The 18,030-nt window shown below is 38.7% G+C and overlaps 1 protein-coding gene across 1 annotated transcript in view; it reads right to left on the reverse strand.

The window, feature by feature from the left end:
• Window positions 1–373: 373 nt before the first annotated feature.
• The window catches only part of LOC150090241 (uncharacterized), a 242,114-nt gene continuing 224,457 nt past the window's right edge, over window positions 374–18,030 (reverse strand). The window contains exon 6 of the mRNA XM_090390225.1: window positions 374–784. Within this exon, the coding sequence (XP_090246351.1) occupies window positions 735–784 (50 nt within the window). The 3' untranslated portion in view covers window positions 374–734. The remainder of the gene's footprint in view (window positions 785–18,030) is intronic.

Here is an 18,030-nt window from a genome sequence, read left to right on the forward strand (position 1 = left end):
TGAGTACAGGGTTTTTTACTGTTTATATAGGATAACTGTGATTGTAGAAGTCACAGAATGCAATGCATAAAGAAGACAATGGATGTTATAAACAAAATTTAACTTTTATCACCAACTATTTAAATTTAGCTCCTCAGAATTAAAAAGAAATAATGTCCGACCGACTATCAATTTTCATGAAGCATGAAATATATATTTGTATACACATATATAATTTTTTTTATATAAAATAGGTGTGGCACACAAGCATTTTGAAGTTCTGAAGTTGTTCCAACAGTCCAATTTGCTTAAAAAAAAAAAAAAAAAAATCACAGTTCAGTGCACAAAAACTTCTGCTGGATAAAAAAAAAAAAAAAAAGAGAGAGAAAGTCCACCAATCAGTTTTCCATCACAATGACTGTAGCAATGATGTGGGGGGAAATTGCAATACGGACTCTTGGAAAATCTTGTCTTCTTGATCAGAATAGAATGCTACAATATGTCTTCCTTTTCTAAAATTTTGAAGCATTTTCTGAAAAAAGCAGTTAACAGACTCATTGGTTTAATTTTTTTTTTCTCCTTTAAATATTCCTTAAAATTTTGACTTCAACCAATACTGTTGCTATTGCTACAGCTTTCTTGATTTTATACGAGAGGAAAGAAGTGGGAGGGGAAAATCACCTTGCAATAATCATCAAAATCCAGGAACTCAAAACTGCTTTGCTTTCTTTTCAGGGATAAAATTTATGTCAACATCAAAGATCACTGTAATAACGAACTTTGGAATTTGAGTGCTCTGCTCTTCCTAGATAAAAAAAAAAAAAAAAAAAAAAAAAAATGAAAATAAATAAATAAACAAATAAGTAAATAAATGCATATGTTAATTATAGGAAGTGTGAAATATTTAAAAACAAAAGAGGAAAAAAAACAAACCAACAACCAAATTGGTTGGTATGTGCTATAAATGGATAAAATTACTAAGATACATTTGGACCAATTCATATTTTTAAATTTAAAAAAAATAACATTTCCACTTATAATCTATATTGCTATTATGCACCGAAAGGAATTTACACAGTAAGATGCCAGAGATAGTGATTAAATTTGCTGGGTTAGCAAATTTATCAATTTGTGGATAAGAAAACCTTGAATTTCCAGGTAAATATCTCTACAATCTCTGTATGGAAACAATTAACTTAACTCATTTGAAGGGAAAAAAATAAAATAAAATACACAAATATTTAAATGGCTGGCAACTGTTGCAGCCATTGGAGATGTCCTGGATGTCAAAAGAAACAATGTCATGGGGGCCGGCAGGATATTTTGCAAGGTGGTGCATGTGGGAATAAATTTTTTGCTCACCAAATTTTTGAATACATGCAATATCTTATGTTTCAATAAATTAATGAAAATATTAAAAATTATGTATTACTTCGAAATCCAAAGGTGGTGCACTTGCCCACCTTGCACCATACTGCCGGTGCCCATGCAATCAGTACTGATTTATAGCTACTCGAAGGAGCAAAACTTTGTCATATATTTCCTTGTTAATCTAATTTCGTGCTATTAAAACTGCAGTGCAATGATGCATCATACTGATACTGTGGTTAGACAGCAACAAATTAATATGTATATTTCAAAGATAGATAACACCTAGAAATTACTTCAGGAACCTATCAAGCTAGGAGGAACCTATTAAACTGACAAACAAATATACTGATGTTGTCAGTATGCAGGCATCATGGCAGCATCCAAAACTCAAATGCTTATAGTGCACCCATCAATAATTCTCATTTATTTTTTTCCCCCACTGGTCATCAATATTATATACAGTAGTGTGTCAATAATCTGAACTAATTGGGACTGCGGGTAGTTCAGACTTCCGATTTGTTTGGATTTTCGAACTTATCAAAAATACTGTTCTGGAGACTAATAAAAAAAAAAATAAAAGTAAAAAGGCTTAGTAAGTTTAGAAATAAAACCACTAAGTTGTTTAACAAAACAAATAGAACTTTCAGCCACAATAACACATGTATAGGCTTTAGTGAAAATAATTACTTATTTTTTGCTTCATTTGTGAACTTCGTTTCTTTGCTCTCTCACTCTTTTCAGCAAGAGTAGTTGAGTTGGATGGCATTCAGTTTGTTGCTCATACCAAGTCATAATTTCTAGTGCAGTGAATGTTTCAGTATGCATAGACCCAGTGTTAATGCAATTTTCTTTGCCAATGTCTTCGTCCGTATCATTTTCAGGAGCCTCAGTTTCTTCTACATTCATAATTTCATTTAAAACAGGAAACCTCGTAGCATCAATATCATTTTCCACCCACACCTTGCATCACTTTCATTGCAATCTTCAAACCCAGGGATTAACTGAAACAAGTTGATCATCTCATTCAGTATTTGTCCCTCATCTCCTTCTGTTCAATTCTGCACAGTGAGTGATTTCCATGTGTCAGCTAACATGTAGCAGCTGTCCTTGATGAGCTTTTTCAAAAAAGTTACAATGCTTTCTTCGTTGCTTTCTACTAAAAGCAAACGACATAATACTTGTTTTTTGTAGATTCTCTTCAACTTTTCAATGACTCCCTGGTCCGCCAGTTGGAGAAGTGCAGTAACATTTGATAGAAGAAGCATGACCTTGAATCTGTCATCTATTTTGTTTAACGTTTCCATTGAAGGATGAGATGGCACATTGTCTAGGATAAGCAAGACATTTCCCATTTTGCCTTCTTGTTCACGATACTTCTTGACGTTTGGAATAAAATCATTGGTAAACCCTATCAGATTACAAAGTGTTATGTTTACTTAGTACTGAATATCATAGGGTTTTAGGAGCATCAGCGACTACGGCCATATTGCTCCGAATATATTGTCTGTAAATTGCATGTGTTCTGAGGTTGATTTTCTGTTTGATAGATGAAAAAACAGAGTTTCCAAAAGAAAAAAACCATGCCACCCTCACCTGAGACCAACTCAGCCAGATTGTCAAAAAGGCTCATAAAAATTCCTCACGTCATCAACTTGAACTCAGATCTTTTCCATCTGGTGTAGGGAGGATGGCGTTCCTACCAACTGTGCTACCTATGAGGTTTAGTTAGTACTATATGGATATTAATTCTTCTATGTACATAAGCGTAAATTTATTTTCATTTTGCTAACCTGTGGATAATATCCTTCCTATTTTCATGTATCATTTAATTTTTATAATTGGTAAGGTAATAAAAGTGTTAGTTTGTGCTTTATATCTTTATTTTTATAGCCTGTGGATAATATTCTTCTGATTTTCACTTATTAGAATTGCTGTTTAATAGAATCAAAATTCAATTCACAAATGTGATCACAATAATCGGCGCCTGCTGTAATTATTTCATGGCACCAGCATGAAAAAAAAAAAAATAATAATAATAAAATAATAATAATAAAATAAAAAATAAATAAATGCTGGCTTGTTCGGATTATTGCCGTTCACATTTTCAACTCTCTACTGTAAATTCAAATAAAAAAATTATCATTTTCATATTATTAGTAGCTATTTTTTGAAAAGTCAACTTCACAATCATTAAACCCACATTCAGACTTGTACTTCCGTACCCCCAACATTCTTAACTGATGTACCAGGTTTTGTTTTTGAGTCAACAAACACTCAGTGTCAGAGTATTTGGCTGGCACTCAGCAGTTGCTCGTGTTGCATTCAGTGCAGTGTTTAGGAAATTTTAATGCTTTTTATCATTTTTTGAGACCATTTTAGGTCATTATTCCTAGAAAAAAGTAGTCTTTGTGATGTAATTAATGCTAAAAAATGTAGAAATCTTATGATGAAAATGAAGATGGGATTAAAGCAATTAGTGATATTTGCAATCTCCAGAAGCTGACAATTTTGAAGGACAGAGGGAAAAATAATCTTCTGTGAATTGCACCATTATAATGAAGTAATGCATTTCGTTAGCATTGGAGATTGCGAAACCTCATATGAAGTAACGACCTAAGCTGTGCTCTTATTTGTCTGAAGGCCTTGATTTGTTCTATCTGAAGGAACAACCAAAAGGGGTAGTTGCTGAGACACAGCATTAAACAGTTGATTCCAAATATTCAAGGTGGGGGAACTTACATAAGTGCAGTGTTGATCAGCCAGCGATTTTCCAAAAAAAAAACCCCCACTAGTTAAACTTACCGAAGAGAGTTCATTGTGGTCATCAAATCTATTATGAAATTATATTTTAATATTCTAATTTATTTTTATCCCCTCCCCCCCTATATTGGTCAAGTTTCCAATTAACCTTTTAAATGTGTGTGCCCAGAGTGGATAAAAAATATGGTTTATAGTTGTCTACACTTTAGGTCGTTCACCCAGCTCTTTGCTGATCAGGTGCCAAGAAACATTGAACAGCTGTCTGCAGAGTGGCTCTTTTATTCATAATGTGGTTAATAGTTATCTTTTCATAGTGTGGTTTTACAGTGTTCCTTTATCAATTAGGTTATGTACTTAAAGTATAAAATCCAATATTTGGTTATGTAAGTTTCAAGACAACAGCACTTTGTGCATTCTATACATTGTTATGCTTATGAATGTAAAATTTTGACACTGCTAAGGTAGCACTTTCATCTAACAATATAAGCAGTCTTATAAGGTGCCACAATATTTCGTTTTTTGTTACAATTAGGGAAATTTTTTACAATATGTCTAAATTTTTAATGACATGTCTGATTGCTGTACTACTTTTTGGCAGTATTCATTTAACAATAAGATTTCTTTATTTCATTTATCTGGTTTCATTATGAGGCTAGTCCAAGCATTCAATCTGTTATTTAAGTCCCCACCCCTTCTCTCATATTAGTTGAGTTTTTGATTTACTTTCAGTCTGGGTGTCCTTATAATGGATAAAAGCATGATTTATGATTTTCTACACACTTTGTGGATCTTTCTGTTTTTGCTTACTCCTTACTCAGATGAAAAGAACATTGCTGTTGTCGTATTTGAAGGTTTTTGGCACTCAAGAGCCTCCTGGGCCAAATTGTGCTTGTTCATGATTTACTTCCATATTATGAATATTAGAGCTTATTATATAAATTTATTCATTTCAAATATCAAAATTTGCACCACTACCAAGGATAAAGTTCTTATGATAATGTTAAAGGTTCCTGCAGGTTGGATAGAAAGCTAAAGCTGGATTTCCAGATACTAGACTGTATCACAACTACAGATGAGCTAGATAGAAATGACTAATGCAGTCTTCCCAAAATCATTTTGTTTTGCCTACTTCTCTTGAAACTAGATGCTCACACAGCTGCAGTTATTTTTTTTATCTGCAGGAGTTTATTACTGATTTGAGTTTACCACAGTTGAGACCAGTGATTCCTACATGCTGTTTTAATAAAGGATTTGCAGTCAGTGTAAGGCACTTTCAGATGAGAGGGAAAACCAGTGTCAGAATGTTTAACAGCAAGTTCATTTACCTGGGATGCTGATATGACCAGGGATCCAGCAGAAGTTGACCATCTGGTTGGATGTTTGAGAGTGAAAATCTGCATTGGATTTGTTTCAGGATGTGATGAGAGGCAGAATGAAGACAATGGCAGAGTGCACTAATACCATCACTTTGCTTATTGGAGGAACAAATGTTTAGTCTCCAGAGCTAAGTTCTGGTCAACCCTCCCCATCTCTTCCATCATGGCGAGATCCAATCTTCCTTACATTTCGAGGGTACAGCTCTAAAACGGTGTTCGCAGGCTGGCTGCTAGTTAGTACACCAGACAGAAACTATTGGTAACCCTTTAGGAGGCTTCCGGATCAGCTAGTGTATAATCTTGCTACCTCTACTCTGCCAGATAGTGACTGGAGGGAGTCCGAGTAGTGTGTATGGGGGGGGGGGGGGAGCATTGTCGAGGCCACGTTATGTCAAGGATCTGGGTATATTCTTACTATGTGTACGCCATATCCGAGAATGTCATTACTTCATACAGCATGTCCCCCACCACTTTTCGTTACTATTGAATACACCATGAATTGTCAAACTAATACAGTAGGCTCATCTACGAAAAGATCTAAACCTCCCAAACACTTCCTAGTTCATTTCACAAATATACATGGTCTCAATTCTAATCTCAATGATGTCCATTTCCACTTGCAGTCTGCAAAACCCCATATAATTTTTCTGACAGAATCTCTATCAGTTGATTCAACTACTGCTCATCTTAGTTGCCCAAATTATTCGCTGTACAATTCCTTTCACCTCAAAGGTGGTACTTGTGCATATGTCCGTTCCGATATTCCCTGTCAGAGACTTGGTAATTTGGACTCTCCTCTTTTTGATCTTTACTGGCTTAAAATCTCTCTACCTCATTGTGTCAAATTCATCTGTTGTCTCTGCCGTTCTCAAACTCCACAAATCACTTGGAGCTTTTTGACTTTCTCTCTTTGCAACTTTCCTAACAGTGAGGTAATTTTCTTTAATGATTTTAATTTTCACAACTCCAGCTGGCTTCCATTTTCGAGTCACACCGACCCAGCTGGTTGAGATACTGAGGCTTTTGCAATTTTTAATGACCTTGCACAGATTGTTCATTTACCTACAAAAATACCGGACAATCCCAACCATACAGCCAACACAACTGATTTTTCTTTCTCACAAACAACCCTTCTAAGTACACAGTCGAAGTGAGAGGTCCTTTAGGTACCTCAGATCACAACTTGGTGATTGTCTGTTCTCCAATGGAGCTTTTATTTCATGGCTATTCGCAACCTTGTATTGTTTGGCATTACAAGAATGCAAAATGGGATGACCTGCGAGATGTCTTTTCTTCTTTTCCTTGGTTGGATTACTGTTTCAAAACTTCTGATGTCAATGTTTGCTCAGATTGTGTCAGTGAAATTATTCTAGTGGGAATGGAATCCTTTATTCCACACTACACTTTAAAATCTCATCCTTTATCTAAACCTTGGTTTTCCATTAAATGTGCTAAGGCTGTTCAAGAGAAGAACGTTGCATATCGTAATTGGCCTGTTTCCAATTCTTCAGTTTCATTGTCTGCCCACACCAAAGCTTGCAACAATTGTAGAGCGGTCATTAATCAGTCCAAACTAGATTTTGAACGGGCTAAGAATAGAAAACTTCCTTCTTGCCTTAATGGTAGCTGAGCATTCTGGTCTCTTACCAAAGCTATTGGCCGCAACTTTTGCCTATCTCTGCTCCCACCTCCGTCAAAACTAGATGATTCTGTTGTCAGTTCAGCCAAGGATAAAGCTGACCTGTTAGCATCCCATTTTTCTTCCAACTCATGTATTAATTATCTTGGTAAAACACCTCCCACCATTTCCAACACGCTCCAAGCTAATGCCAGAGAAGCGAGCCTAAAAAACTTCAAGAGTTGTGTTAGGGTTGTTAAATATACAAGAACAGTAAGTCTTAATTGTTTATATAGTAATGTTAGAAGTGTCGTCAATAAAATGAGCGAATTCAAACTTCTGGTTAAAACAAGTAGCACGGACATAATAGGGCTTACGGAAATGTGGTGCCACCCGGAAATAGGGGTTGGTTGGTTGGTTATTAGGATTTTTATGGCGCATCAGCAACTAAGGCTATAGTGCACCAAGTCTAGAGGTATAAGATATAAATATATAAGAAATATGTAAAAATATACAATAAAATAACATATGCCATAAACACAGTTCTAATGTATTAAATATTGAAGAGATCTAAATAAAACTATATAGATTAATTAGTTGTAAAAACTTAAGTACATCTGACACATTGTCGTCGTCTGATAAAATATGCCTGAGTGTATAAGGCTCAGACAAATGGGTACAACATAAACGGCGTTCAGTATTAAAAAAAGTACATTCTACTAAAATATGACGAATGGTTAAAAATACGCTACAATATCTACAAACAGGATTATCATCAGCCCTCAGCAAATATGAATGCGTCAGGTGAAAATGTCCTATGCGTAGACGAGCAAGAACTACTTCCTCCTGGCGAACCCTGCGCTGACCAGAATGCCAATGCATTATTACAGGCTTAATTTCATTCAGCTTGTTGGTAGAGCACCCATTCCAAGCTTCTTGCCAACGTATGCATAATTTTTTGTGGATTAGTTGCTTGCAGTCTGTATAGGGGACAGACAAGCGGATACTACTTTGTGACGTTGCTGATTTGGCTGCTTCATCAGCCAAATCATTGCCTCTAATACCAACATGGCTAGGGATCCAGCAAAAGCGAATATCGAAGTTTAACTTTAAGAGGGAGTGTAATGTTTGCTGCACCCGGCACAATACTGGGTGAGTGCTTCTCACCTTGGATAAGGCCTGTAATGCGCTTAGGGAATCAGTATATAATATGCACCTTTGGTAGTGGTGGGATTTTATATGATCCAAGGCTAGTTCTATTGCATGCAGTTCTGCAGTGTATATGCTGCATTCATACGGAATACGATTGCAGATTGTTTGGGTTGGAAAAACACAAGCAGACCCAGCAAATTCTTCGGACTTCGATCCATCTGTATATACTGGCAAGAATTCTGGGTTTTCGGCGCGGTGCGCTGCAAAGAGTTTCCGATATATACCTGGCAATGTATCAACTTTCAGCCAGCTCCTAAGACTTAATTCACAAGTCGGAAATTGCATATTCCAGGGAGGAACTGATTGCTTAGCTGACATGGATATATTATCCAATGTAAAGTTAATATCACGAACCAGCTCTTGAATACAAAGGGTCGAACCGGCAGTTTTACGCGTATTATGTCCACGTAGGATGGTCAGGCAGGGATTTTATTTTTATGGCATATTGTAACGACAATTGCTGACGTCGAAGCATCAATGGTGGTTCATTGGCTTCAACGTATAAACTTTGTACAGGCAAAATACGAAATGCCCCTGTGACAATCCGTATGGCTCTATGGTGTATTGAATCGAGCCATCGGAGTGCAGAAGTTCTAGCTGAAGAATAGGCTTGGGAACCATAATCAAGTTTAGAGCGGACAATTGCTCCATACAGATGTAATAATGTGCTTCTGTCTGCTCCCCAATAATTGGAGGAGATAGCACTGAGCATGTTCAAACATTTCGTACATTTTGCTCTGAGCTGACGAATATGGTGGAGGAACATTAGCTTTTGATCAAAGATGAGTCCCAAAAATTTTGTTTCTGCTACCACAGGAATTGGATTCTGTCCAAGTTTGAGTTCCGGGTCAGAATGTAGATTCCGTTTGCGGCAGAAATGCACACAAACGGTCTTTTGAGCAGAAAATCTAAACCCATTGGCTAATGTCCAGGAAATAAGATGGTTGATTGCTTGTTGCAATTGTCGTTCAATTACTCTCATGCTGCAGGAGTGACAAAAAATACTAAAATCATCTACATACAAAGCACTATTTACTGAAGGAGGAAGCTGTTTTGTAATGGAATTAATTTTGACTGCGAACAGTGTAACACTGAGGACAGACAGAGCCTTATGGGACTCCTTCCTCCTGACAAAAAAGGCGGGACACACTGGATCTAACACAAACCTGGAAGTCGTTTTGATAAAAAATTCTTAACAAAAATAGGAAGGTGACCTCTAAGACCAAATAAATGGAGGTCTAAGCTTTCTCCACATGTCAAAGAAAACTGATACCAAGTGCTCACACTTTACAAACACATTGCGAATCGCTGTTTCCAGTCTAATTAAATGGTCCAAAGTGGACCGATTTCTTTGGAAGCCACACTGAAAATTGTTCAAATGGTCATTTGCCTCAAGGTAATATATAAGTCGGGCATTCACCATTTTTTCCAAAAGTTTACATAAGCAACTGGTCAGAGCAATAGGACGATAGTTGTTAGGAATTTTAGGGGTCCTTTCCTGGCTTTGGGAATGCAAGAACGATTGCCCTATGCCAAGAATTAGGAAACTGATCCTCCAGATAAATTCGGTTGTACAGATATAACAACAAGCCTAGAGAGTGAGATGAAAGGTGTTTGATCATCTCATACTGAATATCATCTGGTCCTGCAGCGCTGACCTTTGAGGTAGCAAGTGCAATGGTTAATTCCACTCTACTGAAAGGCAGGTTATAAGGCTGGACTTTGCTTGAAGAAAAGTTGAGTTTTTGCTTCTCCATTTTCTTCTTTAATAATAGGAACTCTGCAGTATACTAAGTCTCAGTAGATATGCTGGAGAAAAACTCTCCCAGAGCGTTGGCAATATCAATTGGCTCGGCTAATGTACGCCCATTGTGTTCTAACATTGATGAGGGAAGTGATGTATATTTGCCCTTCATTTTCCTAATTTTATCCCAGACGACTTTAGCACTGGTCATCTGGTTAATTGAGGATGTAAACTTGACCCAGCATTCCTTTTGTCTCTGTCGGCGTATAAATCGTGCTTTGGTACGGGCACGTTTAAAGGCTATAAGACGTTCGGTGGTGGGGTGACGTCGAAATTTTCCCCATGCCCGATTTTGTGACTTCCTTGCTTCTTTACAGTGTTGGTTCCACCATGGTTTTGGATAACGTGGAAATCGGGAGGATGTTTTTGGAACTGCAATTTCTGCTGCATGGATAATACAATCTGTGATGTACTTCACTGCTTCGTCAATTGACTCCTGTTGAATTTGTACAGGATCAAATTCAGTGAGCTGTGAAAATTTACTCCAGTCTGCTTGATCATACTTCCAATGTGGAGTTCTAAATGGATGACAAGGTTGTCCGTCCATTATGGTAGATATTACGGGGAAATGATCGCTTCCATAAGGATTCTGTTCCACTTCCCAGGAAAGCAAAGGTTGCAGAGAAGGCGAGCAGATGGAAGATCGATGGCAGAGAAAGTACGGGTAGGCATATGGAAATAGGTGTTTATTCCCATATTTAGGCCGTTATTGTCGAGAAAACGTTTAACAATACGACTTCGTTCATTAGTTTCAGTACTATGTCCATTAAAGTCTCCAAGAAGTAAAAAAGGAGAGGGAAATTGCGTAATAAGATCGTTGAGATCTACCTGGGAAATGTGTGTCCCAGGAGGCAAATATATAGAACATATTGTAAGTAAAGACCCTATTGCTAAACGAATGGCTACTGCTTCTAAGTTAGTGTTCAATTGAACTTGTGAGAAAGGGGTATGGTTGCCCACAAGGATGCGACTCCTCCATGGGCCGGGCCATCCCCGTTTCTGTCTTTACGAACAACAGTAAAATTTCGCAAGATGGGATCATTATTTGCCTTTAGGTACATTTCCTGCTTTCCTGCAAGCAAAAGCAAACAGGTTCGTATTTGCGCATTAGCATTTTGACATCCTCCATATTTCGTCGGAATCCACGACAATTCCATTGCAGTAATTTAGCCATTATTACTTGGAATTAGTGGAACCGTTGACTGGCTTCTGAAGTGATGCAGGTTTTGATTGGCCTGCTTTGGGTTTTATTCTGCCTTTGGGAAATTGAGGGCAACCAATATCCATTTCTTCCTCCGGATGAAAATCCAGAATAGCTTCTTCCACACTTTCAGCTTCTTCATTTACCTCCATTTCCTCCTGTACCTCACTAATAACAGGCGAGGTTTTAGTTGGAGGTGATTTTCCTTTAGGTGCTACTTCCTTGCGTGGTATTGAAACGGGAGTAGCAACTGCTTTATCTTGCTGTGCTTGTGTCAACAAGTATCTAGCTTAGGGTGCAAAAGAATCACGTGGCAATATCTAAATATCAGTTTGCGTCGAAATTGAAACCTTCCTTAAAATTGCTTGTGCATAAGATTTTACACTGTTTACTGGTGTTACCTGTTTCTTTGCTTCCACATATGGGATGTTCTGTTCAGTCTTGATTTTTTGAATGTTTTTCGTCTTTCCATCTTTGGCATGCTCTTGAATATGCAGGGAGTTCACCGCCACAATTCAAGCATGCTGGTTTCGAGGCAGAACATTCCTTTGTGTCATGTTCTTTTGCTCCACAGAGGGCACAAGCAGGTGATCCATGACATGACATCTGAGAGTGGCCATATTTTTGGCATCTGAAGCATCGCAACAGGTTTGGAATGTACAGCCTTACAGGACAGTTCAGATAACAAGCCTTGATGGAAGTAGGCGGTTTGGTGTGTTAAATGTAAGGATAAGAACCGTAGTTGGGACTAGTTTTCCCTCCTTACGCATAAATATCCTCTTAACGGCTGTTACTCCTTGATCTCTCAGTTCGGTGCATATCTCCTCTTCAGATGTTTCAAGGAGATCCCACTCGGCAATTACGCCACGCGACGTATTCAATGTCCTGTGTGGTGATGTCTTAATTGGAATGCCCCCAAGAGATGTTGCTTTTAGAAGCAATTCTGAATGTCGCACTGAGGACGTTTCTACTAAAAGGTCACCCGATCTAAGTTGTTTTACCGACTTCGGGGACCCTGCCAGCCCTTCAAGACCCTTCTGAATGAAGGGCGACATTTTACCTATTTCCTTTTCACCAGTAGAATGTATGATAAGGAATCGAGGTACAGGAGGTGGTGCAGCTTCTGTTCGGTGTTTCTTTTTTGATGATATATTATCTTCATCAATTTCAGGTAGGGACCTCGTAGAGGCCCCAGAGGGGTTTGAAAGATTTAAATTACTCATAAGAGTAAAGAGAAAGTGTCTGATGCCTAAGTACCTCACCCACCACCAAGCCCAACGAGGGGACGCCCACTCGTGAACTAGCAGGTACTGCGTACACGAATAGGACGGGGAGTTCGCTTAGGAGCACCATACCCACGTTACCAATAAGTCTTTATCCCGTCCCAGGACCAAAGGGAGGGAGACTTATTGGAACGCAGATGACTCTAGCAGTAAGAAACCACCCGCCGATTGATGCCAGTCGGGCCGGTCCGGGACCTCCCGTCTTGTCAAAGCAGGGGCCAAAATCGTGTATTAAGGCTGGGCCCCTCAACCACCAGGATCCCCCTTCCCGAAATCCACAGGTCGCGGCACACGGCTGCACACCGGATTCCAATGATGTAACCCTGGAACCAAGGTATGGGCGTTAGATCCCAGTTATGCTAATCTGGAAAACCAGCAGCATCACTAGAAGGTCCCCTCACCACGTACAGGTGCCCACGTCAAGGGGTGGAAATAGAGGATGATGAGTTTCAGTACGGCTTGTATAATGTATTTAGGAAGGATAGGGTAGATAGAAGGGGTGGTGGGGGTAATGCTTCTTATCAGAAGCAGCCTGAGTGCGATGATAGCTTTCCCAGATTCAGACGTTTCACATGCTAGTATAGAATCTGTATGGTGTGAGATAGTTGGAAACAAAGGTATAATGTGAGTAAGAGTAATCTACAGACCAGGTAATTGTGAAGATTATGATGAAAGCCTCTACATGCAAATGGAATGGGCAAGTAAGTGTCAATGTCTTATTATGGGTGATTTCAATTTGTCTCTAATTGATTGGAGTAAATGGGAAGGAAACTCGACATGGGGAACAAAATTTTTAAATCAACTAGATGACTGTTATTTGTATCAACATGTCAGGGGAGAGTACTAGAGAAAAGAATATCGTAGACTTCATCATCACCCATGAAGCAGATGACATAACAGGGCTGACAGTAGAGGAACCAGCAGCAGGAAGTGATCACGGAGTTCTATGGTGGATGATGATGAGAGAGGTAGCAGTAGTAAAAGGCGAAGGAATGAGTTTTAATTTCAGAAAAGGAAATTACAATACCTTAAGGTACTACATGGCCTCTATTAACTGGGTAGATATCGCACAGAGAATGAATACAATTGAACTGTGGTATGCTTTTAAAACATTAATCACAGATGCCTTGAATGCGTATTTACCATTAAAAAAAAATACTCCACGAAGAGAGTTCCACGTTGGATGAATAGTGAAGTTGCCACATTACTTGAGCAGAAAAAGGTGGCGTGGAAAGGTTACAGAGCAATAAAAAGTACTGAAGCCTATAACAGCTACAAGATGATCTGTAATAGAGCCACAGATAAGGTTCGACAGGTGAAGGCAGTTTATGAGAAATCACTAGCAAACAGAGCAAAGGGGGGGGGGATAAGGAATTCTTCACATATATAAATGCCAAGAAGAGCAGGACAAACCAGATCGGGCCTTAACGTAAGGGAAAGGGGATAGTATTAAATTCACCAGGTGCTGTTGCAGATGAACTCAAAAGTTATTTTGCATCGATATTTACAAATGAAAAAACTTTTGTGGCAAAGGGAAATTGTGGGAGCGAAGTTGAAAAATATGTAATTAATGGTATTGAAATTTTACAAGATTATTTAATGAAAGAACTTTCACGCCTACAGGCCAGTAAGGCTCCTGGTGCCCTATAATCTTAAGGGAGGCGGCAAGTGAGTGCATTCAACCATTGAGGCTAATTATGCAAGCATCACTAGCCTCTGGGAAGATTTCCTTGGATTGGAAGAGTGCCAATGTGTCTCCCATACATAAGGGTGGCTCTAAGAGTGAAGTGGGAAATTATCGACCTGTCAGTCTGACTTCAGTGGTAGGGAAAATCATGGAGGCAATGATCAAGGGTGGAATTCAGAATCATTTGGATAGAATTGAAATTCTCAAGGATACTCACCATGGTTTTGTAAAGGGAAAATCATATTTAACAAATCTGGTTTGCTATTTTGAAAGGGTCATTCCCGAGCTGGATTTAGCGAATAATTTCGACATTGTTTATTTAGATTTCAGCAAAGCTTTTGACTCAGTCCCACATGACCGGTTGCTTTATAAGCTGGAACAGGTTGGAATCACTAGGAAAATCCTTAGATGGATAGCAGGATGGCTTCAGGGCAGGAGGCAGAGGGTTGTGATAAATGGCTATTCCTCAGATTGGGTTGATGTAAGAAGTGGGGTTCCCCAAGGATCAGTATTAGGACCACTGTTGTTTTTAATTTTCATAAACGACATCAATGAAGGGATAGAGGGCGTGATGTCTAAATTTGCAGATGATGTTAAAATTGGTAGAGTAGTTAATGATCACTGTCAAGGTAAGCTTCTTCAGAGAGACCTAGATAGACTTCAGGAATGGTCAAAAGAATGGCAGCTATGCTTTAATCCAACGAAGTGTAAGGTATTACACCTGGAAAACAGTAATCCCAAAATAACTTATTCACTTGGTGGAGTTCAACTAAACCCAGTACTGGAGGAAAGGGACTTGGGTGTTACGATACGGTCAGACATGAAATTCTCTTAGCATTGTAAACAGGTTGCAAGGAAGGCCCATGGTGTCCTATCAATGATCTATCGAACTTTTGCAAGTAGAGATAGGGACATGATAATCCCATTATATAAGGCTTTTGTTAGACCACACTTGGAATACCGTGTTCAAGTATGGAGACCGCACCTAAAGAAAGACATCAAGCTTCTTGAAAGGATGCCCTTTTGCTGATCTCGCCTTGTGAGATCGGCAAAATTTGCTGACAATGTAAAGATTGGTAGAGTAGTTAATGATCAGTACCAAGCAGTGCTCCTTCAAGATGACTTGAACAGACTGCAAGAATGCTCAGAAAAGTGGCAGCTATGTTTAACGCAACAAAATGTCAACCCCCAAAATACATTACACACTTGTTGGGTTGAATTAAAAACAGTGGAGGAAGAGGGATCTGGAAGTTATATCGCGGGCATGATATGAAGTTTTCTGAGCAGTGTAAACAGGCAGCGAGGAAAGCCCATGGTGTCCTATTGATGATTTATTGAACATAATCCTGTAGAGATATGAGGTCATAATCCCACTGTATAAGGCAACTGTGTAAGACCACATTTGGAATACTCAGTTCAAGATGGAGACCTCATCTGAAAAAAGATTGAGCTTTTTGAAAGGGTCCAAACACCGGCAACTCCCATGGTGAAATTGGCAAAAGGGCAACCATATGAGGCACCTCAGAGGTAACCCGATTGAGGTTTATAAAGCTGAGAGGAGTTAGTAAAATGAAAGAAGGCAAATGTTTAATATTATACAGAATTCCAGAACTCGAGGCATAAATTCAAATTCAGGGGAAGAGGTTTAGACTAGATTGTAGGAAGTTATATTAAGAGAGGCTGTGTAGGAAGTAAGCAAAACCCTAAGCCAAAATTATAAGAGCAAATTTGGATTTGGGGTAGGTCCCCACAGAGTGGAGATGCCCAAATGTATCCCCAATTCACATAGGAGGAAAAAAGGATAACACAAGTAATTACACTGGTAGTTTAACTTCTGTTCCAGGAAAAATAATGGAGCCACTGGTAAAAGAAGTAATGTGGGAACATCTAGATAACACTGCAATTATATTTCAGACACAGCATGGGTCTGTTAAGGGGAAAACTTGTCTGAACAATCTGACTGGATACTACGATGTAGTCACAAAGGAACTGATGCAAAAAATAATTTTGATATCCAAGGATATCAAAATTATACTTCAATTTCAGGAAAGCTTTTCATACTTGTGCACATAAAAGACTGCTGTACAAACTGGAGCAGTGCGGCATTAAGAGCAAGTTTCTGTTAGGGATAAAGGGATAGTTGAGTGGGAGAAGACAGAGTGGTAAGCAATGGACACTGCTGTACGTGGACTAATGTTATTAGTGGGCCCAATACCAAACTCCAGCAGGTTCAGTATTAGGTCCATTGTTGTTTTCTATATTTATTTAATGATATTGACGAAGGCATATCAGGCTTAACACGCAAAGTTTGAAGATGATACAAAGGTTGATACGGTGGTTAATAACAGGAACGATTGTATGCTACTTCAACAGGATCTAGAAAAGTTAGGCAGATGGGCTGAGAAATGGCAACTCCAGAGTAATGTGCCAAGGTGTAGTACTACACTTAGGGTAGTGAAAAATGAAGACTTGAGGGTAATTGTGCATTCGGATATGAACTTCTCTGAGCAATGCAGACCGGCTGCCAGGGCAGCTCATGGGGGCTTTGTCAATGACATACAGGAATTCTGCTAGAAGGGATAAGGTGATTATCCCATTGTATAAGGCAATGGTCAGGCCACATCTTGAGTACTGCATACAGGTCTGGAGGCCTCATTTTAAGAAGGATGTATAGCTACTGGAATGAGTATAGAGATGTGCAACGAGATTGGTGAGGGAAAAGGTGCTCTTACCAAGAAAGAATTCAGTTCTGCAAATTGCTGCATCTGGAGACTAGGCACCTATGAGGTGATCTGACTGAGATGCTTAAGACTTTGAAATGGATTGCACAAGCTCAATACTGATGGGATTCTTCCTCTTGATCACAGTACACTCATGAGGGGGCACAATTTCAAATTGAGGAAGGATGGTCGCAGAATGGATGTGAGAAGTTTGCATTTGGCTAGCTGGTGGTTGATTGCTGTAACAAACTTTCATCTGTTGTGGAAATTGATAGTTTATGTTTGGATGGAATGTTGTTTCTAACAAGAATTGCCATCCACTTCACAGGCTGGTGAGCCAATACTCCTATTTCTTCTAAAGAGAGTATAATTTTTATTAGTAGGACACACTTGTGAATTTAAATAAGTTTCATGTAAGGATATGCCTGTGTTCATTTCAATCGATAAGATCGTTTATATCATATTTTGTATTTTAAGGCTCTACAATTCCAGTGAAAAATTCTTTCCGTTGTGTGATTATATGGTTTGTTCTTGATTCCCACTGCTTTTCACTTGTAGATTGCTTGTATCTATCTACTATTGTTTTGCCTTTCTTATGAAAAAAAAAAAATAGAGTTACAGACCTATTAGTTTAACTTCTGTTCCGGTGAAAATAATAGTGTCACTGGTTAAAGAAGCACTGCAGGATCATCCAGACAAGACTGCAGTTATAGTTTAGATAGAGCATGGGTTTGTTAAGGGGAAGTCTTGTCTGACCAATTTGACTGGAAACTATAATGTGGTCACAAAGGAACTGGATGCAAACAAATAATTTTGATATCATATACTTGGATTTCAGTAAAGCTTTTGATACTGTTGCACATGGAAGACTACTGTACAAATTGGAGCAGTATGGCATTAAGGGATGAAAGGATAAAATGGATAAAAGGATGGTTAAGTGGGAGAAGACAGAGAGTGGTAATCAATGGACACTGCTCTTCATGGACCAAACAACAATGGGCCCAGGCCTTCGTGTTGGA

This window comes from Mastigoproctus giganteus, chromosome 2, assembly GCF_048544385.1.
Source record: "Mastigoproctus giganteus isolate SK-2022 chromosome 2, ASM4854438v1, whole genome shotgun sequence".
Classification (NCBI taxonomy): domain Eukaryota; kingdom Metazoa; phylum Arthropoda; class Arachnida; order Uropygi; family Thelyphonidae; genus Mastigoproctus; species Mastigoproctus giganteus.